General features: G+C 35.7%; 2 protein-coding genes across 2 annotated transcripts; one reads left to right on the top strand and one right to left on the bottom strand.

Annotated features, from left to right (window-relative positions):
• The first annotated feature begins 41 nt into the window (after nt 1-41).
• LOC128985862 (uncharacterized) lies at nt 42-14,853 on the top strand. Its single transcript, XM_054405807.1, has 9 exons — nt 42-282; nt 4,493-7,988; nt 8,577-8,661; nt 9,224-9,287; nt 9,873-10,042; nt 10,331-10,551; nt 11,396-11,461; nt 11,907-12,151; nt 12,454-14,853. The coding sequence occupies exons 2-9, from the start codon at nt 4,707-4,709 to the stop codon at nt 14,063-14,065; spliced, it is 5,745 nt and encodes a 1,914-aa protein (XP_054261782.1). The 5' UTR covers nt 42-282; nt 4,493-4,706; the 3' UTR covers nt 14,066-14,853.
• Nucleotides 14,854-17,400: 2,547 nt separating this feature from the next.
• LOC128986687 (probable 39S ribosomal protein L49, mitochondrial) lies at nt 17,401-20,857 on the bottom strand. The gene is made up of 3 exons (XM_054407177.1): nt 20,658-20,857; nt 18,345-18,528; nt 17,401-17,715 (listed from the first exon to the last, which is right to left on the bottom strand). The coding sequence occupies exons 1-3, from the start codon at nt 20,733-20,735 to the stop codon at nt 17,438-17,440; spliced, it is 540 nt and encodes a 179-aa protein (XP_054263152.1). The 5' UTR covers nt 20,736-20,857; the 3' UTR covers nt 17,401-17,437.
• Between the last annotated feature and the right edge of the window lie 1,889 nt (nt 20,858-22,746).

The following is a 22,746-nucleotide window of genomic DNA, read 5'->3' as shown; positions in this document are numbered from 1 at the left end:
AAATGGCCGTGATTGTCGTCACGTCCCGTTATAACCCTAAACAACATGGAAGTGAAGCGTAATGGCTGTGGTATTTTCCTCAAATAATTGAAGTTTATTTTTGGAAAGTGGATTGTATTTTACCGTTGTTACTGTATATATTTCACAAATAAAGTGTTGTTTCATTTCATTTTAGAGGACATTATACACTTTCGATAGCTTTTATATCTTGTGCGTGACATTTTCTTTTATCTAGGTACCCTAGTAGTTTCGCTTTTGAAGATTGTTGCGAGAATAAAGATGGTGAGTAGGAAATATTATTGCTAATAAAATAAATAAAAAAATCAATTAAATGTATCCTTTTACTTATTTTTCCAAATAGGGTTTCGTTTTCAATACCTAAAACATGCTGACATGAGTAAAAGTCATGTTGTTATTATAATAGCTTAATGCCGATTATAAGAGCCTAGTCCTATTTGTGTCATTTAGGTAGATATTAGGCTGGTACAAAAATTATGTCTTTCCAAACCAAGATAAGTTAATATCAGTCTATAATTTAATAAGAGCTATTTTATTTTTACTATTTTACTATTTTATTTTTTATATCCTGATAATTTTAACTCTGACAATGCACCTATTCTGTATGTAACACATGTAAAGAATGTTATGTGCAAATAAAATATGAAAAAAAAAAAAGAGCTTAAGGATTTATGGTATCTAGGCCTATATTGCCACAAAACTGTATTGTTCAGCCTTAAAAGGCCATTCAAATTCTTGTCTTTAACTTATTTGGGCCTAACTTAGGCTCCTCAATATTCGGGGTAGGCCAAGGCCACACTAAAAGACAGGCCGTAATGCTCGTCAAGCATGACATCACGATAGAAGACGGCAATGACGTAGGTATTTATATTTATTTATTTTCCAAGGAAATATTAAAACAAGCAGCTGATCACAAACGGCAAACATTACGTCATTGCCGTCTTCTATCGTGACTTCATGCTTGACGAGCATTACGGTACGGCTTTTTTTTAGTGTGGCCTTGGGTAGGCCTAGGCCTGACTTAGTCCGTCTACGTGAATTACCTTTTGGGTTATAAAAATGCCTAGAATCTTATTTCCAATTTTAGCTAAAAATAAGTAAGTGAGTAAAAATCTTGATAAGTTATGGGTGACTTAGCTTAATTTAGGTTAACTTATTTTGAATAAGCTACCAAGGCTAAGTTAACTTAAATTCCGTTACATTATCATAACTTTCAATTAGATAGGCCTAAGTCATGAGTAGGCTGATTAAGTTACACGGTTACAGTTCGGCAGAAGTAACTTAAAAGTTACGGTAACTTAACTTATTTTGTGAAATAAGTTGAGTACAACTTAAATAGGCCTAGTTAGAAGTTAGGTTATATCGCCCATTATATCAAATCTATCGGTTGTTGTTATCACATGCTTAACTTATAATTCAATTTAAGCTTAAATGCAAGCTTAATTAATTGAATATGAGCGTTATAAGCTGTAACTTATCTAGGGTATTTTTTTAGAAGGGTAGACTTCCATATCTGTTGGCATAAACAACCGAATGAAAATATCAATTATTCGATTGTTTCATTCGATATATCGTTTGGTTAGGTAGGTTAGTTTAACCTTACCTAACTAACCAAACGATATATCGATTGATAACTTATTTTCATTCGGTTTGTGCCAACAGATGGAAGTCTACCCGAAGTTTTTACACTGTTCTGCTATTGACTTAAGTTAGTTTAGGGTAAGTTTGGATACTGTAAGTTAGTTTATGATAAGTAGGCTACCTAAACTAATTGTTTGTTTGGTGTCCAATTATAGGTAAAAATTTGTTTCGATTATTTCATTCGGTGTTTTGGAGTCCTGCTTATGAAAGTCTACCTAACTTATTTACACAAACAATATTATGTAGTTATTTGTGTCCTCTTTTTCATGAGCTTATACATAATTAGTGTTTTAAGTTAAGTTAAATGACATTTTGAACACCGAATGAAATGGTGTTAACCGGTAACTTAATATTTAAGTTTAGGCTTACTAGTAGGTTCCCTGTGTAAATGTATCCGATTACACTCATAACGTTAATAATCAGCCCTACTAAATTAGGAATGGAAATAACTGTAGGCCTTAGCCTATATCAGTAACTTTAGGTTTAAGTTAAGTAAGCTTAGATTAAATTTTATATTTGAAATCATTCCAAGTTAACTAAAAGCCTGTTGTAATTTTCACTGTAGACTGATTCTTAACTTAAATAAATCTGTCCTGCCTACATGATCTCAGTTGGTGTTGAGTTTAAATCTGGGCTAGGCCTAACAAAAACTAGCCTATAAATCAGTTGGAAATGGATAACTTTAACTTTATTGAAACTCTGGTTTATCACACGTCCTCATAGATGAAATGAAATGAATGAAATGAATGAAATGAATGAAATGAATGAAATGAAATGAAATGAAAAATTCTTTATTTTACCAGGCAAAGTTAGGGCCACATGGCCCTCTCTTACACTTAACCTGACAAACTTAAATATGAATAAATAAAAATACAATGATATTTTTTAATCTAATATTAAAATACATATTTAACACATCAAGTACAAGTTAAAATAAAATTCAATTTATTTAACTAATTAACTAATTAAAAAAAAATTAGTAATTATTATAAATTAATAGAATAGCCTATACAAAAGAAAACATGTTCACACTCTCACACGCATACGCACCAGCAATTGCGCAAAGACGCAGAAGCCCTAGGACACGCCAGCCGAGACCATTTGCTCCGCCTCATATTGATCTCCGCAAGTAAAGCTAAGCACAAAGGCAATGTATTCAGTAATTATTGATGCTAGGCCTACCTATGTTAGTTATGTGACAACTTACCTTAGATGCCACCGCAGTGGCTTGCAAAATCATAGTTAATACTGGTGCTGTGATGTTGAACTTACCTACTTAAAAATTCTTTATGGGCTCACTCATAAATCCTGGACTGCTTGGTTAAGGTCGATTCACACATCAGTTCCGGCACTTCAGAGTAAAAAAATAGATTTTTTAATGGATTTTATATTGTACTATTTACACTCATCCGACACAATTCTGTCAGTCGCTTGGCTGGCGTCCGTCAGTCAATTTCAGATTCCTATTCTCTCAGATATTTTTGGATTGTTCGGACACCTGACGGAGGTGTTTGAGGTTAGAAAATAGTGTTTTTTTTATTCAAATGATCGTGTTTAGGCCTACATTTACCTATATGTTTACCTATAGGCTAGCCTATGTTTTTAAGAATCAAAAAGATGGACAACAAAAATTTGATTGATAGAATATTGTGTTTTAATTAAAAATGTTTGACTCTGACATTACTGTTAAGGTCGATTCACACACATCAGTTACGGCATGTCACAGTTAAAACAAAAATATTCTTGAATGGATTTTCTATTGCGCTATCGACACTCATCCGTTACAGTTCTGTCAGTCGCTCTGATGGCGTCCGTCAGTCAATTTCAGATTTCTTTTCACCGATATGTTTGGATTGTTCGGACGCCTGATGGACTTGTTTGAGGTTAGAAAATAGTACCTACTTTTTTATTTAAATGATCGAGTTTGATAGAATATTGTGTTTTAATTAAACATTTTTTACTGTAACAACACTGTAAATAAAGTGAAGGAAGAGTGACTGAAACCAAATGACTGACAGTTTGACTGAGAAATTGTGGATGCAACTGTGTCTGGACTGTAACGGAACTGAGACTGGACTTATATGTGTGAATCGACCTTAAGTAAAGTGACCGAAGACTAACTAAGTTGTGAACTGAGAAATTGTGGTTGCAAATGAGACTGAAAGGTCATTTAAACGTCTTAAGTATAACAGAATGTTTGTCTTTTCCTTCCAGACCGACTCGATAGTCCTGCAACAATTTGTGTAGGCTACTTTATTAAAGATTTTGTTTTGTTTCATGATTGGTTAAGTCACTAAGAACTAGGCCTTAAAATGTAGCATGACATTCTTTATACTTAGGGCTATCAAGTCTTGGTAAATTTTTACATTTAAGTAAGTCAGTACCGGTATATTAGATTAAGTCACTCTGTAACCTTAACTATAGTTTCCCTATTACTAAATTTAGAGTTTTTATTGATCATCATCACCTACCCGAATATTGTCTTGAAACTACTGACTTACCGATACTAAATTCTGTATCTAAAAGCTATCCACACAGCACAAATTTGGAATTTAGGTTTAACTTTTACATTTTGGATGTTGGTTCTAACTTATGTAATTTCTTAAAAAGCAGATTTCATAATTTTAAAAAAGCCTGTCAAGAAATAAAATCGAACATTTAAACTACCCAAGTTGGGGCCTAGGCCTATTTTATAATGTGTAGAACTTAAGCCTATACAAAATTTGTTTATTTTCAATAATTTTAATTAGGTGATAGGTTACTAGTTAAAATTCTGCATTGTAAAAAATAGAACTGTTGTCTTATTAAATGTTTAAGTTTTTTTTTTTTACAGGTATAGCATGTTGAAAGAAGGAAATCAAGATAAGCTTATTTAGGCATTCTATTGGATTGTTGGAATGTTAGACACAAATATAATTAAGCTACAAATGAAGAGATTTTCAGCTCAAAACCCGCATGAGCTCCGACACAAGAACCTCCTAACATCAGGAGGACTTGTTGAATGAACGTCTTTATCACCCTGTAAATCACCAATCAGAAAGGAGGCAATGCTAGCTCAGCTGAATTCCAAGCAGAAGTCATTATTCTTCAATATTAAGCCGACAGTAATCGATAGATTAATATCAAAGAACAAAAGTTCCATTCAGAACAGTTTGCTTTGTACAAATGAGGAAAGCGACGGATCAGTAAGCGAAGAGAGCGAAGATAGCTCTTCCAGCAGCCAAGAAAGTAGTGTGACGATAACAGAACGTCCATCTACGATGGCTCCGATAAGACGAAACGACAAGGTTTTAGGATCAAAACTATCAGCTAGATCCAACATCGCACTGAAGAGAGGAAGAAATAAAGCCTCGGTTGGCCAGCCAGGACGGAGTGCCAACAACCTAAAGGTAATGGCAGCAATGAAAGTGTTGGAAAACAGGAAGAGAGGGCGCCCAAGGAAGATTGTCGAGGAAGTCAAAACACCAAACCATAGAAAAATCCCAGAAGAAACTCCATCTACAAGCACAAAAAGGTCTCGAGCATCGGTCAAAAAGGACGACATTCCCCTGACACCCAGGAGTAAAACAAATAATACCAATAAGGCAGAGTCCTCAACAGTGAAAAGAAAGACAAAGGAGGAGAAAGGTAGAGTTGCAACCAGTGGAAATGAAACTGAAAGTCCTTCAATACCTGGGAGTAGTTTAATGCCTTCAGTTAATACCAAAACCTCGCTGAAAAAATTCCCAAGTAATGTAGTGGATCGTTGGAAAAGCACTGGGATGGTGATAAGGGGACGAGGAAGACCAAGAGGTTCACTCAACAAGGTTCCAGGTGCCTTCACTTCTCTCCGGGGAAGAGGCACTTTTAGAGGCAGAGGCATAACACTAAGAGGAAGAGGTGGAAGGAGAGTGGGAGCTCTAAGATCAGATCGATACATCACCAGAGATTCACAAATCGGTGTGATGCGTAGTGGGAAGTTGAGGAAATATAGTAACTCAGATTTAGTGGAAGGCCTGGAACATGTAAGGAAAAGAAGAAGAGATTTTAATCGTGTAAAAGTAGAAAAATGTGACTATCCATCTGACGAACATTCAAGTTTTGTTACTACTAGCGAATTGAGCTTCTGTGAAAACGACAATTCTTGTAAGCAATCTGACGACGAAATCAATTATTCAAGGGTTAAAATCAAGGAAGAAGTTTTAGAAACTGATGATGAAGCGGTTGATTCGAGAGATACAAATTCAAATTTATTTAAAGGTGATAAAATTAAACAGGAGAAGAAATCTTCAGTAAGTGGTTCTGATACTAATGATCAGAGTAGTGATTCTAAAGTAATCAGGAAAAAGATGCTTACGGGACCAAAAGTTGGCGGTCGTGGCCGGAAAAGATTGATCTCGTTAGGTAAACGGTTAGGTCTACTTTCTCAGTCTGACTCGAGTGTTCGTGATTCAGATTGCTCTTTAGATTCAGATGCAATGGACGACTCGGTAAGCCCCCCGAATTCTGGATCAAAATTACACAAACGTAGAAGAATCGATGGAGTGTGGGTGAGGAGATCGACTAGGTCCATTGGCAAAGGAAGTATAAAAGCTGAACCTGATGCTGTTGTTATTGAGGAGTTGTTGAAAGAAAAAGACTGTCCTGTAGATGTAGAATGCAATTCAAAAAGTTCCTTATCTGTTGATGTTAAACACTCAGAATCCCAGTTAGTAAATAGTTTTGACAAAGATAAATCTTTGGACAGTAGTACTGAAGCTGCAACCGAAACATTGGTAAGAAAAGTAGATATTTGTAATATAGACCCAATCGATTCAACTGAAGAATGTCCTTCTATAGATGATTTAGTGAAAAAAGACAGTGAAGTAGAGGTTGATGTCGATGAAATGATTACTAATAAAGATGACTCGGTTGAGGATATTAATTTGACTCTGGAAGAATCACCAAGCAAAATGACGGTTTTAACATCAAAGCAAGAAACTATTTCTGATGAGCTCTTACTTGAATCTCCTGATAAAATGGATTACCCTGATACTGAAGAGAAGCTGAAAACTCCCAGTAGCATTAATGATGAACAAATTAAATCAGAGATTTTGCCAGAACCTTTGTTAAGTATTAATCAAAGCTCTATAATTCAGACAACTGCATCTGAACGTGATGATCAAAATGTGCCTGCAAACAATTCTAGCGAAGAGAATCAAATTAATGTAAAACCAATGTGTACAGATGGATTGAATGATTTAAATAGTGAAGCTAGTGAACATAGTATTAGTAGCAGCCATGAAGTAATGACTGATGACAAAATTATAACAATGATAGATAGTTTTTGTTCTCAGTCGGATGTTCCAGACTTATCGAATGATGATATTACGCAAGAATCTACAACAGTTGAAAATGACGAAGATGTGATTGTTGAGTTTGTAAATAAAATTACTACTGAAGTAGAACAAAATGTTTCACAAGACAATCTGCAAAAATTGACAACTTCTATTAATCAACTCTCGGGTAGTATTGTCAGAAGTTGCTCGGAAACAAATAAATCCTTTAGTAGTGAAACTAGTGAAGTAAAACATACCGATTGCGATAGACAATACTTACCACTTTTGTCCAAAGATTTAACAGATATATGTAAAGAAACTAAAAATGATGAGACTGAATTTGTTAAAGATGAAATAAAAAGTGATCTTAAATCGTTAGAGGTTTGCAAACAAGAAATTGGTACCGAAGCAATACATTTTTTTAAAGAAGAGGTTAGTAGTAGCTGTGAAACTGTTGAAATGGAAAGCAGGTTGGAGAAGGCTCCTGAAATTACAGAAGAATCCTCCTCTAGTGATAGCAATTCAAATTTATCAGAAATTACTTCAATTTCTTTAGAAAAAGATGTTGCAGAAGCAATACCAATGGGTGATTTGCAACTTCAAGGTGATTTAGATGAAAGTAGTTTGTTAGCAAATAGAGAAGCCCAGAGCAAAATAGTTACAACTGAAACAGATGCCAGATTTTCTTCAGTCGCAAGTTCTACTGTCACCAGTGACATTGAACATTCCAACAAGGATGTTTCCCACGCTTTACTATCGAGGAAATCTAGCACTGAAGATAATTTGGAAGAGAGGCCTTCAAAAGAGTTATTGAGTGCCTTAGGACTACAATCATTACTCGGTGGGCAAGAGGAGAAACCCAAACGGCCAACTGATAACTACACCGGTACACTGAAGGCTGTTATCAAATTGAATCGTTCCTCGGACAAGAAATCTGGGGGAAGGAAGATGATTTTCAAACAGGGTGATTCACTAGCCCAGGACATTGGAGGAGAAGGGGACAGACTAGAATACAGGATATGCAGTGCTGAGGTGAGTCAAATGATCATAATTTTTCTAAGGATGTTCAAATAGCTTTTTGTTGCTACTTATAGTGGTGATAAATTCAATTTAACTTCTGTCTATACTTTAAGATTAGATTAGGTAATACTTTTTACACAGAGCTAAATAATGCCTGTGACGTTTTGGTGACTTTCTTGGTACCAAACGTCTGGATTTGTTATATAATTTATAACACCATTTCAAGCATTAAAAACTCTCAGCCTCAATTGTTGCAATTTCTTAAATCTAATTCCAATGCTGCATAGAGTTAAAACATGTCCTATGAGACACAAATATCTTTAATTATTTGCCCCATTCTTCTATGTTAAACAATTTACCAATGTATATCCAAGATCACTACAATATCCAAAACACTGAATTCCAACTTACCTACTGATGAATTTTCTACATTTTTCTCTTACCACAAACCTAAATACAAAGATTCAGTGCTTCGTAGTTACAATCAGTGTGCATAATAATTTGACTTAAAACCAAAGTTCTTAACTTAAGTGTAATCTTATCACTTGTTTCTTTTATTGAAATTTTAGTGTTTTTACGCTATTTTACTGTTTTATCCAGCAACTACCAGTGGAGAGTGTCCCGTTTACACATCAGGCTGAACTTCCAGCCCGCAAGGCCCAGATCAAAGTCAAGAGCCAGTTTGGTATGTTTATATCAGTTATGGAATATAAATAAAATTACCATCCCCTAAGATATAGGCTGACCTTGAGTTAATGTGGGTGTAAGATATAGTATGTATGATGGAACCTGTCTCCTGACTGGGCCAACAAATCGATGGCATGTCCCCAGGTAGACTGTGATTAAGAGACAAGTTCCATCATAAGACTATAATTAATGATTCCAGAAAAATTTAGCATTCCAACTCACACATTGAACTTTTTTCTCCTTATGTTTTGTTCTGTAAAGATCTTTTGTACATTATAGGCTACAATAGTTTTGTTTGTTTGACTATGCAAAGTTGACACCATTTCAACCTGTAAGACAAAATAAACTTTGTATTAGAAAATATTTTTGTGGTAAGATTTCTTAAGGATATAAAATTCGTCCAGCAATGTGGACCTGTCATACTGTAAAACAAGTGATATTAAATTTGTTTATGAACCGTTGGTAGACACTTAAAAACTTTTATCATAGAAAAATTTAAATTCTGTAGGTATTTAACTGAAACTTTTTTTATTTGTGACTTATTTTGATGTTTATTTTAGATTTGAGCAGCAGCCTAGTAGTGCCATCAACAGAAACATCATCAGATTCGACCAAAGAACCAGGGTAATACACCATATCATCATTCTATCCTTACATAGAGATAGAAACACCTCGTTGCACATTTGAATGAGTGAAGGATGATACACATAGTAGTAAGGTTCAGAGGAAACATTTAATGGTACACGTAAGTGGTGTCTAGGGCAAAGTCCAACACCACCTCACCTCACCTTCATGTACTGCAAAGCTCACGGTGGAGGAAGACCCTGTGCGATAGGAAATCCCGCTCAAGCTCTTCCTTGTCCGTCACAAGTATATTTCTGGTTAACAAACTAGAGCTGAAAGCACACAGTCGTCCTAAGGACAAGTATCCACTGTACCTTACTGACTGAGACCATATGATTCTTTAGATAACTCAAATGAAATCTTCTGCAATGTAATTGGTAAACCTAAACCTATGAGAATACAAGAATCATGAAATGGAAAAATCCAATACAAGACCTTGAATATTGCATTTGGTAGACAACAAATCAATAACGTAGATTAAGGAAGAATATAAGTTAATGCTGAACTCATAATTTTATATACAGTCTCTGATGTTATTTATCGGTTATTAAAATAGTGTAAACTGTATTTTCTTGACGATTTCAGAGGAAAAGTTGACCTGATCATCCCAGAGAAGAGTAGTTCGTTCTCAATTCACCCAGAACGACTCTGCACGGATGTTTGTTCCTATTGTTTTGGCAAGTTTGGCTCCCTGGATACACCTTGTCATCTCGCCCAGCTCAAGAATGCTGAGAGACAAGCGAAAATCTTGGCCAGTAAGTTGTTCAGATGTGGTTTTATGTTGTGTGCAATCTGCCATATTTGATTCGACAAAAACTAAATACTTTTTATCAGCATATTTTACAATAACTCAAACAATGAAGACATTACATACCTAATTTAGTTAAAATCAAATTTAACCATTCAAGTGAGGCCAATAAGTTTTTACATACTTCAAACTTACTGTGATTCAACTAAGTTCAATATGTACAAATTGCAATTGATGACAAAACCTAATTTCCTCATCTCTTTTGAAGTAAGACTCACAATGTGTTTTCCCTCAGTTGAAGTCCACCTGAGCGCTGACTCGTGCCTGTGTGACGGGTGTTTCCGCTATGTGGATCGCAAGGCTAACTGCCCTGCGTCTCAGCGATCGCGCAAGCCTGCTGCACGACGAGGTCCGCTGGCCGGCACTGTGTGCGCGGTGCAGGAGTGTAGTCAGCCAGCGCGACACTCTGTGCGCCGTAAGTGGCTCATCAAGCTTAAGAAAAGCATCGGAAAGAAGGTGAGTGAAGGTTGTAACTCATTCATCGGGTATTTTCAAAGATCTGTTTATACAGCTAGACTGTCTGTAGTGTGAAACACTGGTTTAACAACACGCTAAAATGTCAATAAATATCAATGCCACAAGTCTTGTCCGATTTACAATAATCCAGGACCTATTACCTCTTGAATGACCAGCCGTAAAAAGGGACAGACTAAAAAACAGAATCTCTAGGAACTTGCAAGTAGGCTACAAGAGAAAATATTTTACACACATTAACCTCCTTTTTCAGACAGGAGCCTGTCAAATCTAGTGGAAATTGATTGACAAGGTTCTACTTCTTATCTTCCTAATTCTGAACTGATTATTCAATTTCAATTTATCATAATTATCTTGCTATGGAATTGAAAGTATCTGTAATATGTTTTACCTTTGGACATGTTTTACTTATAGAAAAAAGTGTGTGTTTTGGTTAGATGCAACATCAATTTAAATGCGATTCTTAATCTTCTCCTGTTATAAGGACTAATCGTCGATGCTGTCTTTGAAAGTCTAAATTTTAATATTAGTAGCATATTTAGTGATTAATATGTAGCCATTGTAATATTGATGTGAGCTTCTTTTTTAAATCATGAGGTGTTGAAGCTTATATTTTGAGATGTCCCAAGCTCTAATTAAGATCAAGGGAAAAACAATTAGCTTAATCGTAACTTGTACCAAAAGTGATTTTCCGGCACTTGACCCTACTATTCCCACTCTTGGCTTTGCCTCACACATGAAACTTGGGCGTGCACAGGAAAATGCCACTTTCGGTACTTTTCTAGTACGGTATGAACAAAAGTATGATAGCAATGTATTTTTTCAGCTTGTCCTCGATATGGACAAAAACCCACATCTGCCTTTCCCACTGTGCTCTCAACACTACTATTGGGTGAGTTCAAGATTCAAGATTTTACACATTTTTTTAAAAAGTCTTTCAGTGTCAAGTTGGCTTTTTTGTTGTGGAAATAGATTTTTTTGTTAAGTTGAAAGCGGTTCAATAGTTAGTATTATTAATATTAATAGTAGTTCTCTGCCAGTGCCATAGTAAAAATAGTCAAAACCCAAACTGCCGAAATTTCTTTTCCATCATTATTGTATACAACTGAAAATATGTCCTCTCAAAATTATTACCTGAATCTTTTGTAACCTTAACCCAGCAAGTAGAAATATTTTGCCTTTAGGTTTTGTGATAAGGGGTTTGATTTTTCAATTATTGGTTTAGACCATTACTACTACCCAGCTAATTTATGACCAAATGCCTGTATGTGGCAGGTTACATTATGCAACGTTTTTATTGCTGCAGCTTGTGTTATTTAACGATACGTGTGTGTCAGGTGGACTACTTCACAGTGTGCGGGATCTGCAAGAAGAGGTTGACGCGTAACCACATGTACGCGTTGGGTCCTGAGGCGGAGGAGCTCAACCAAGCACTGAGCGACGACGGCATTCCTGTCAGACTCTCGGACAAGTTGTTCCTCTGTAAGCTGTGTCGCTACTACAGCTCACTGCGGCTCAAGTACCGAGACCCTCAGGCCATGTCGTCTACACACAGACTCTTCCTCAACAGCTATCGTAAAAAGTTGGTTGAATTTTTAACAAATTTTCCTATACGAAAATTGACCGTAGGTCTCATCAGCCCAACTTGTTACCACCAGGCTACCAAGTTCAGTAAATTTGTACTTGGCTTTTGGTCTGCTTTGATTAATAATCTCAGTTCCAATTATTATTAATATTTGTTGACAAGGATATTCACATTTTAAAATAAAAGGAATTTATGTATAAAACAAAATCTTATTTCCTGCTTACTACTTTTGAGGGTTTTTAATCATTTAATGGTTACAGTCTTTTTTTTATTATTTATATATACCTATTTATTTACAGGATTTTGCAGTACCATGACATCCCTGTGAGTGAGAGTGAGGAAGATGGAAAACCTGCAGAAGAGGATAGAGTTGCCTCTGAACCTCCAAAGCCCAAGAAAAAGAAGTCAAAATCCAAAAGTATTGATAGTAACGAGTCGAAAAAGAGAACTCTGGGTAAAGAGGCAATGCCAGACCACGGCGCTGAAGATCAATCAAATGATTCTCAAATGATCGACTATAGCTACTTGGAAACGTTAAATATCCACAGAGAAGAACCACCTGCATCCACTGTTGATTACAATTCTCTAGGTGATTTAGAAGGAGGACTTACTAACATAGCATCTTTGTTGAATCCTTTGGAGAGTGGTCAAGGTACTGTCTATCCCTCTGACAGCCAAAACCGTGGCAGAGTTGAAAAACCAACTAGAATACAAGTGAAGTTTGGAAACCTCAACATCGGCAAGCTGAGCAACCTAAACATAGGGCAGGACACCAGACCAGCTAGCAATGCGACACCGGCTGCCGAACGGCCACCGTATTTGCCCGGTGAAAGAGAACTAAAGTTGACAAGCGAGTTTGAGTTCCACGGAACTCTAAATCCGAGCTCCGGTTGGGAACGGTATACTTCAACCATACAATTTGACAAAGAAACAAAAAGACTTTGGCAGGAACTGCAACGGCCTTATGGGAACCAATCGAGTTTCCTACGACATCTAGTAATTCTTGAGAAGCATTGGCGGAATGGATCGTTGGTTTTGGCTGAAAACGCCAATCCTCGAGCTGTCAAGTATTTAGGCAGTGTCAAAAATAGAGTACAAGCGTACGACGGTGCGAAATCCTCAGATATGGAGAAACCTAAACAACCTGAGTTGACTATAATATCACCGCCTCCTAGACCTGTCTCTACGCCTGTTAAAAGTGCACCTCCTCCTCTGATGAAAATAGCCCCTGGAACTACTCCTTGGCTGCACGAACAGTTGAAGAAGCCTCCCCCGTACACATCGACCCCCGCCACATCAACCAGTAGTAAATCCCTTCAATCACCTGCTCCAGCACCCCCTCCCTACAGGCTACCTGTACAGTCACAGACCACCAATCAAACTGCCCGTCCTGCGAGAGTGCCCACTCCCATGCCCGGCCTACTCAGGAGTCCACAACCCCCCAATATGATCAGGCCTATCTCCCTCTCTTTCCAACAGTTTAAAAGAATAAGGCTAGAACAACCTCCGGCCTCAGCATCTTCAGCTCAAGTCACAGTTATTCCCAAAGTCGAACTTCCACCCGAAGTGCAGGCCTTGACGAGTAATGCCTCAACTTCCACCGATTTTTGTCCTCGGATTTGCGAAGTGAGATCTCTTGCGAGTCCTACATCCGATTGGAATGAAAGCTTTAGGAAGCAACAGCAGAAGATGTTGAAGCAGAACATCGCCAAGTATTACACCCCCATTTTGCCAAAAATGCCCAACACCCTCTCGGTAACTTCGTTCCCACAGACGACGGCGTTGGTGATGAAAACTTCGTCTCTGACTATCGAGAAGGCTCCGAGTATCAACACGAAACCTGCCCTCGCTCCTCCAGAGAAGCCTTCGATTAGTGTCTTCAGGGAGACGACTCCCAGTGATAACGGCTAGGCGTTGAACCACTTAGTCAATTTCCTAACAAATTAAAACTGTGGAGCAATCTCCTGATGTTATAGCGTGAAATATTTTTGTACATTTTTCAACCTACAGTAGTCAAAAGATTATTTTTTAACTTGAAATACAGAGGTAAAGTATTAACAATATGAAATACTGATCACTAACTTGTCGTTTATCACAGTTAAACATCATATTGATGTTAAATTGGTGGACTTAAATTTTTTTGTAGTTTTTTTGATTGTTTTTATGATGTTTACTTCTGGTTTTGAACGATCGACTGGTGACTTAGTATGCATATCAATAACATGTATTACGGTTGAGGCAAATATGCTTGTGTAATTTTATATTCAAGTCTTACACAGAATGTTATCTTAGTTTGTAGAGCATATCATAGTGATTCATAACTTATTTTATTTAGTCACTTAGATATATATTTCATACTACATGTGTATTATTTTTATCGAACTTGTTGATAGATTTTCACTTATTTATTTAGCTTTACATCCAAGCATTTTGTAATAAGTTTTAACCAGATCAATGAGGTTAAAGCATTTTACTAATATTATTGTTTGTTTTCAAACTCAGAATTGTTCAAAAGATATTTTTTGTTCAATGCCTTCAGTTTGTATAAAATATAAATAGTTATTAGTAATTTGGATAAGCATGGCTAAATTTTTTATATTACTTTGTGCAGTTTTACCAGTTATTAATTTCAATTTTAAACCCTATTATTTTATCTTGTGTTATTGTTATAAACTATTACTTAATAAGACTGTCTGGTACAGAGATAAAGAGCTATATAAAGAATCTTGTTTGAGTTTTTTTCCCTTTTTTGCTGTTTTTGTTTTAACTGGTTTTTAATTTAATAAGCAGACCCGAAAAACTTTTTACGCTTAAAACTATCAATGAACGTGGTGTTATGTTGCCTATAAGCTAAACTTACTTTAGCCTTTTTATGGATGTCGAAGTTTTTAATTTTCATCACTCCTTACATAAAGAAGCTATTTTCAATAACAGCTGATATCGAAGAAAGTAGTTGTTTCCCAAGCTCTAATTTTGAACAGGGGAAACCGATCACCTGATTTTCCCTTGCTTTAAATTTACTTTCCCTTATTCTCAAATCAGTTTCCCATTTTCCCACTATGTGTGCTAGTGCTTGTTTACAATTTATCTAGTTTAAAATCAGCTGATTTGACAACTGAAATTGCTAAAGTGAACAAAAATAAGCATAAGCTAGTTTTGCTGAGTTTTTAGCTTGAAGTGCGTTATTACTGCACAATGAACATACCATTGAACTTCTACATGTATCCTTGTGTAGGGTTGCTATAAAACCTTTTTGCAATTGTTTTTAATAAGATTTATTATTAGGGATGTCTCAAATCCTAAGAAAAGATTTGGATTCAAAATTCAATTAAACAAGATTAGAGAATCCAAAAAATTTTTTAAGAATAGCTTTATAAGGCATATAATAAGCAGAAGAAGAAAAATAAGGAGGTTATTGACGTAATATACAGTACTGTGACATTGCTTAACCGTGGAGGTTATTGACGACTGTGACATTGCCATTTTAGGAACAGAGTATACTATCAATCAAATCAATGATCAATGAATTTAAAATTAACAAGTATACCTACAACAACCATAAATAACCAATAATGAATATTTGCCGTCCATATAAAGTATATAGACCGACCGTTCGATTTAGGTTAATAGATGTATAACCTGTTAAGATAAAAAATAGTGACTGAGTTATCTTAATTTATTCAAATTATTAACAAATAATTCTTTATTTGTTAATAAACACAAACAACTTTCCTTATTGTTAATACATCACCCTTAAATACTTCTCACTGATTTCTTTACAACTTTGATGGTTGACCCTGGGTTGGAAGAACAGAGATAGAATTTCTCAACAGAGCGATGGCAGTGAAAGCTTGATGTTAATAACAAATTTAAAGTTGGCTTTGTGGAATAAAAGTATTTCCAGAAGTCTTTAAGGGACGGTCTTGGTACTGTCTGATATCTTCCAAAATTATGACGATCTTATAAATACACTGGCTTTACTATTGCACTACGAACAGCGAAATAATGTGTTGTACTAAAGGTATATATTTTATTATTTTGTAGTGCAATTTCTGGATTGTGACTCTCAGAATACCTGATTTAATTGAAAGTGAAGCTAGATGTAAGAAAAATAATAACAAGGATGAATAAAAAATCAGAGAATTGAAGAAAATCTCTAAATATAATGAATTCTACTTTATACAATATCGACTTATACACCTAAACTTTTTACAATTCCTGGAAGAGATTTAAAACCGATGTATCTATTGAAATGGAATAAAAACCCTAGTTGCGGCCGCACGAAGCCCCCTTAAATGGGCACGAAGCTGTTATAAATCGGGCAGAAGGTATTTAATGTTTGAGACACTCAACGCCCAAAGTCCTGTTGTTTGACTGGCCAGTTCTATAATAAATTCTTGCAGAGTCGATCTTGAAGACAGCTATTTGTGCCAGTTAGGCTGGACACAATAATCCTGGTTGCAGCATATGATAAAAGGAATGTTTTTGGTTTGATTCGCTGACAGGCAGGACCAATAATAGAACAAGATTAATTTTCTGGGTGGCAGAATGCTTACTTTAAAATCTTCAGGTCGCTGGTTCAATTCCAACTGAGATCGATTCTGTATTGTTCAGATAACATTGACTATCAATTAGTGCTACCAGACAAAAGGTCGACATTAGATTGTACCAGGGTTTCGGCTGTTCTCTTTTGTAAAACGTAAAAACCACCATTGGCATACATAAACACAAAAATCATAAAGATGTAACTTAATCAAAGTATATGCAAACATGCTAAAGTGCTGATTTTAATATTAAGAGTTTACTTCTTTTGCCTCTTGTTGGCTATGGAGAGTAATCAATTATTTACATCGACAACAATTAATGCCCTTCTGCCAATGACCAGTATGAACAGTGTCTTGAGTCTCAACAAGTTTGTTTGAGAATTAAAAAAAAAAAAACTTTATGGTACTGAAAATAAATCTAATCTTGTAAATTATTCGGTATTGAATTTTTTGCTTAATAAACCCAGAATTAATAAATTAATAAGAATTGAAATGCAATCTGTACATAGTTAGGTACCTACCATAAATTTTATTGATGTAGATAAAGTAAAGATCAATGTATAGGCTATGCCATACGGGTTTGTGTATTCAAGATTCTATCACAATGACTTTCTAAAGATATTACATTAGATTCTTAACAGATTATAAAATGTGAAGTCAAACTAATCAGCTACCTATGCAGAGGAAAAATAAAAGAAAATATGTCTATGTAACACTATATTTATCACAAAATTAACATCTAAAATCCTTTGTCCAAAAGAAACGCTTTTGTATACTCCACGAAATCACCCCTCAATGTAATTTTCCTCTTGATCTCTTCTACTTTGCAGCCAATGGTCTTGTGGCCTGTCAGTGGAAGGAGGTGTTCGACAATTTCTTCACTTAATCTCCAAATATCTCCCTCGATTCTCATTATCTTTGTTTCACGTTTCATTCCTCGCTCGCTTATTACCAAGTAAATAGGCAACATATGGTTCCTGCTTCTCTCGACAAAGTATGAAGCCTTTTCTGGATCAGCTGAAAATAATGTCATGCATTAAACACTAGGCCTATTCAAGAATTCTCAATTACATTTTACCATAAACTATTGGATACTGAAGTGGACATTCCATCTACATAGGCCAGCCGTAGCCACGTTTTTGTGAAAAACGTTTTCCAATTGAAAAATTCAAACTTTCACCGCGATTGTGGAATACGATTATAATTTTTCAACACCGCAGGAGACGAAGACACTGTCTAAAAGACCAAGGAAGATATTTAAGATTCGGCAGCGATCATGGAAAACGATAACAATGTTTGCCACGGCAGATGTGCAAGATTTTGCCTCAGTCTCAGAAAACGATTTCCAGTTTCCATGACCTTTGAAAACGATGATCATGGATGACCACGGTTGTGTGGGATATAGGCCTATTACACATTTTTCCACGATTACAGAAGACGATGAGGATGTTTCTGTGACTGTGGCAGATGATGAAATTAAAAGACCACGAAAAAATGGATTTGCCGTGATCAGGGCCTCTGCCTTCTTTTTACTATGGTTTTATATTGTTTTTAATTATTTCTGTAAGCGCTTCAGATGGTTGGAATTATACTGTTTTCAGTTTCAGGAATAAAACATCTTTCTTGTTTAGTCCAATGGTAATTACCTTTAGGAGGCACCCATCCAGAGGGGTAACTTTCTTTTTGCGTTGGTATCGGTATCCATTTTTTGGGCAGTAACCGCTCTACATATTTCCATTCTTCAGGGTTTTTAACAATCTCATAATCTGTGTATTCACTAGGATCGCCTACTGGTTTGCTATTTTTGTAAGATCCACAGCGAACTTGGCCCTGAAATCAAAAATGAAATGACAAATTTATTTATCTTAAAATTGCATTATGAGAACTAAAAGGCGTAGGTACTGTATACTGTTTGATAACTTAGAAGTATTTTTTTAAGTTAAGAATTTATGCAGTGGCTCGTACAAGTGAGATAACTTATGAATGTAGGTTTGACGCCATTGCAGCTTTGTTCTTTTTTTATTTGTCACTGTCTATGCCTGTAGCATTTTCAAAGGAGGTTTAGAGGAGGTACCTACACAAACGCTTTTTGGGAAAGCGGTCCAAACACATATGATTTGTGGATGTGCCGAAAATCAAACTCCTCCCTCTCGCACCGAAGTCTTGGACGCTAACCAACCACTACACTAACAACACATCATTTGCTAAACCATGATACAGTTCTGTAGAAAACCTACGATAAATTGTCAGGTGAAATTTGTAATCGATAGGCTGTTATTGTTGGGTATCATTCTCTTCTCTTGTACTCTCAAGAAAAGGGCATCATGTTGTATTACGAACAAGACGGTAAATTATTTAGCTTAGGGCTTAACTGGACACTGTTAAAACAATGAAGGTGTTTTTTTTTCATACTGACTAAGTTATTAGTGGGTAGGGCCTATTTTAATAAAAGCAATGGGTAACTTTTAGGAACATAAGAATACAGTTATCGGCTTGACATAACGAGGAAAGCCTTATTATGAGCCTAGGGCCTAGGCTTACATACATGACGCAAAGCAGGATGGTTGTCTCATGAACATTAACTTAAAAATGTGAGAGTAGCAGGATACCTACACCAAGACTATTCTCACGGTCGAACTCTTTACTATCGTCTAATTTTAGTGATGTATTTTTACAATTTTTACCATGCTATTGTGTGATTTTCATACAAATGTTTGAAAAGTAGTGATGGGCGATACGGACCTGTATCGCGATACAACGATACGATACGTATCGGAAAAAAATATTGTATCGCCGTATTGAATCGGGCGTCTGTATCGCGATACGCGAATCGTATCGTCAAAAATATCAAAAAACGATACGTATTGTATCGTTTCCCCCTCCCCTACCTCAAGAAACGACACATTTATAATATAAGTACCTGGGGACCGAGCTTTGCTCGGGGAAAATCATTAGTTTACTCTGAAAACAGTCTAAGTATGGCAGATACATTAATCCATTCCCACACTCCACACTGCTCGCCTTTACTACTTCCTTCACAACTCCCTACGTCTTGGACCTGTTTCCCTATCCTTCCCATAGCATTTTAGGATTGCAGATACATTAATGTAATTGTAAGAATATATTACTTACGTCAATCAGCTCATTAAGTCGTGAGTTTCACCTCAGTACATGTTTCGACACATTGTCATCATCAGCTGAGTTAGTACTTGTGAAGGTTTAATTCACCAGATGGCTTCGTCATGTTGAATAAATTAACATGTAACACGAATACGGTATTCGTGTTATTCGTTATATTTAATGTAATTGCCACAGATAGTTCCCACATTCTGCACTGCGCACTGCTAGGCTAGATAGGATAGAACCTTTGACTATTATTAGTCAATCAGTCAATGATAGAACGCTAGTGGAAATGGACTGGAGCTGGACTGGGACGGGACGGGACTGGTACATTATCAAGTAAAAACCAAAAATACAGACGTCACAAACTCCTATTTCAAATTTCAAACTACACATCCACAGAGTACAGATATTGCAGTTTGCTCGGCCTCCACAGAAAAATCTTAAAAATATCGTTTTGATTTGAATCGTATCGCTCTATGTGCCGATATAAATATAAATATCGTTTTAGGCGATACGATACGTATCGTTTTTCAAATATCGTATCGAAATATTGTATCGTCCCTCGCGTATCGCGATATTCCGATACGATACGATACGTATTGCACATCACTAGGAAAATAGACATTTGTGAAGTTAACCTATCCAAACAAATGTCTAGTTTTTCTGGCTTTATGAAGTGACAATATTTTGTGGAGCTATCAAGAACAAACATAGAACCAAAAATAGAATTTTAAATGTTGAGAGTGAGAGTATGAATAGGATAACTTTATACTTAAATCTTAGGTCTTAAGTTGTATGGTGAGGTGACTATTTGATATGGACTAAGGTTTACATACCTGAAATACCTGCCTACAAACTGTATTTACCCTATGATATTTTAACGTTTGGTTGATCAGTTCTCTAGTTAAATTCATAGCAAACACAGAAATTAAATATGGTTTATAGGTGTGTTAAGTAAATTAACAATAAATAAGTGAGTTTGGAATTTACATTAGGGTTATAAAATTGTGAGGTTATGGTTATGTTTTTGTTTGTTGATATTCTTTTCTACTAAGTACAGTAGTAAAGTATACAGACTACAGTAAAATCAGGTTGTCCACCATAGATTAAAGAAACTAGTTAGTCTGTGTTCTGTGGTTTTAGTCCGGGGCTATAGAATCCGGTTTTAGTCCCTACCCCACGACCAGTTAAAATTATAGCTCTGCTCAGTGACGACCATTGGCTATATTTAGAAGATCTGTTGTTTTGACTAAACGGTTTTAGCCTAAATTAACTAAGACAATTAACACAGTGGTTCATAAAACTAAGACCCTCTGTATTATTGTTGTTGACTTCTGCAAAATCCGATTACTCTACCGATCAAAATGGTACGACCATTGATTACGTATACTCTTGAGCTTGAGCCCTATAACTATCATTGACTTAGGAGGATAATGCATGTAGACGTCTGATCGTCTTGGATCAAATACTCCTTATACAATTTAAAGTAAGCGTCATCGTCATGTTTTTATCATGTTCGGTTACGCATAAGTTAATACATACTTAGTCCTTCCGCCTCTACTAGGACTAAAAATTGCTCAAATTTATTCCTCGAGTTAGCTTTTGTTACCCAGCTGTGGATTAAATATTTGTCTCCGAAACCTGATAGAATAGAACTTAATTCGAGGATTATGTAGCCCATGAGTCCAAAACCCATGAAATAAGTCCAAGACTATAAATATAAGACTATATAGTTAACTCTCGGATTAGACTTTGGTTGTTGACTAGCTTAATCCTTGAGCTCCGAAACCCATTTAAGTCTTTTTGGAGCTCCGAAACCCGCCCTAAAAGATCTGAGATTGTGCACCGGACAGAACTACTGACAATAAAATTTGCTTCAGCTCACAGTACCTATATCAATAAGGATGGGAAATTCACTAAAGGAGTATATTTTATCTATGGGTTTAAGCAGACGCCTATTAATAAACAAGTATTGCGGGTAATAGAAGTTCATCACCAGAGATCGGAATTGTTTTAAAGTTTGTAAGGTCCTATTTCATTCAGACTGCACGGAAATTGTGATTGCATTTGCGAATGTTATCTTTGCTTTGCTATAGAGCGAATGATACGAGGATGTGCTTCTGGCTCGTAGCGTACCGTGGTTATAGTGTGCTCCCACTATATTTTATCACGTGACAACGGTTTACATAATATGCATGTATTCATTATTATTGTTCAATAAATAAATTGATTGATTGATTGACTTATTCTCTATAAAAACAATATAGAAATTTCAAAAAAGTACAATTAAAAATATTTTTTTTTTTATATTTTATAACCGTAAAAATACTTCTATATACTAGATTATTTGTTTTTAAGCTCTTAAAAACGGTTTAGTGCGAAAAAAACTGTTTTTGTTTTGAGGGTCAAAAATAAAAATAAACAATTTTACCCCATGAATCCCCGTTTACGTGGTCCGATTACGCTGGTTCGCGGACTAGCCCGAATAAATTTAGGTTTACACGTTTTTACCAAATTTCATCAAAATCGGATCATTTTGTCGAGTTATCGTGCTAATTTGAATGGATGGTGTTTTTGACCTCTGGGGACATCAAAACAAAAAAGTGAATCAGTACCGGGTCCACGAGACCTACGATAATAGCTTATTCCCTATATGGGAAATTCATGTGGTCATAATACCCAGAAATGTTTTAAATAAAAACATAATAATAACCATTAGAAACTAAATCATAATTTACCTATTATGGTAATTTCCAAATGGACTGCGGCGGGACTTAAAATTATAAATCAACGTTGACGATTTTCAAGTAAAGATCTAGTTGATTTGTGAACTACACTTTTTAGAAATTTAAAATAGCATTTTTTGATACCAAAACTAAAATAAATAAATTCATCTTACGCCCGTTTTCTAAAATAATATAACGG

This window comes from Macrosteles quadrilineatus, unplaced genomic scaffold (assembly GCF_028750875.1).
Source record: "Macrosteles quadrilineatus isolate MER2022 unplaced genomic scaffold, UCM_ALF_1.0 Scaffold_2__2_contigs__length_208266976, whole genome shotgun sequence".
Classification (NCBI taxonomy): Eukaryota; Metazoa; Arthropoda; class Insecta; order Hemiptera; family Cicadellidae; genus Macrosteles; species Macrosteles quadrilineatus.
Note: the sequence above shows the minus strand (reverse complement) of the source record. Positions and strands in the feature narration are given on the sequence as shown.

What these genes read in the sequence shown, in the direction of transcription:
- LOC128986687 (XM_054407177.1), bottom strand. Translation starts at nt 20,735, where the DNA reads ATGAATTTAACTAGAGAACTGATCAACCAAACGTTAAAATATCATAGG. An exon ending in TTTGTAGGCAGGTATTTCAG is followed by an intron (nt 18,529 to 20,657) that starts GTATGTAAACCT and finishes TTTTGATTTCAG; the next exon opens with GGCCAAGTTCGCTGTGGATC. An exon ending in TGGATGGGTGCCTCCTAAAG is followed by an intron (nt 17,716 to 18,344) that starts GTAATTACCATT and finishes CATTATTTTCAG; the next exon opens with CTGATCCAGAAAAGGCTTCA.
- LOC128985862 (XM_054405807.1), top strand. Translation starts at nt 4,707, where the DNA reads ATGCTAGCTCAGCTGAATTCCAAGCAGAAGTCATTATTCTTCAATATT. An exon ending in CAAAGTCAAGAGCCAGTTTG is followed by an intron (nt 8,662 to 9,223) that starts GTATGTTTATAT and finishes TGTTTATTTTAG; the next exon opens with ATTTGAGCAGCAGCCTAGTA. An exon ending in ACAAGCGAAAATCTTGGCCA is followed by an intron (nt 10,043 to 10,330) that starts GTAAGTTGTTCA and finishes GTTTTCCCTCAG; the next exon opens with TTGAAGTCCACCTGAGCGCT.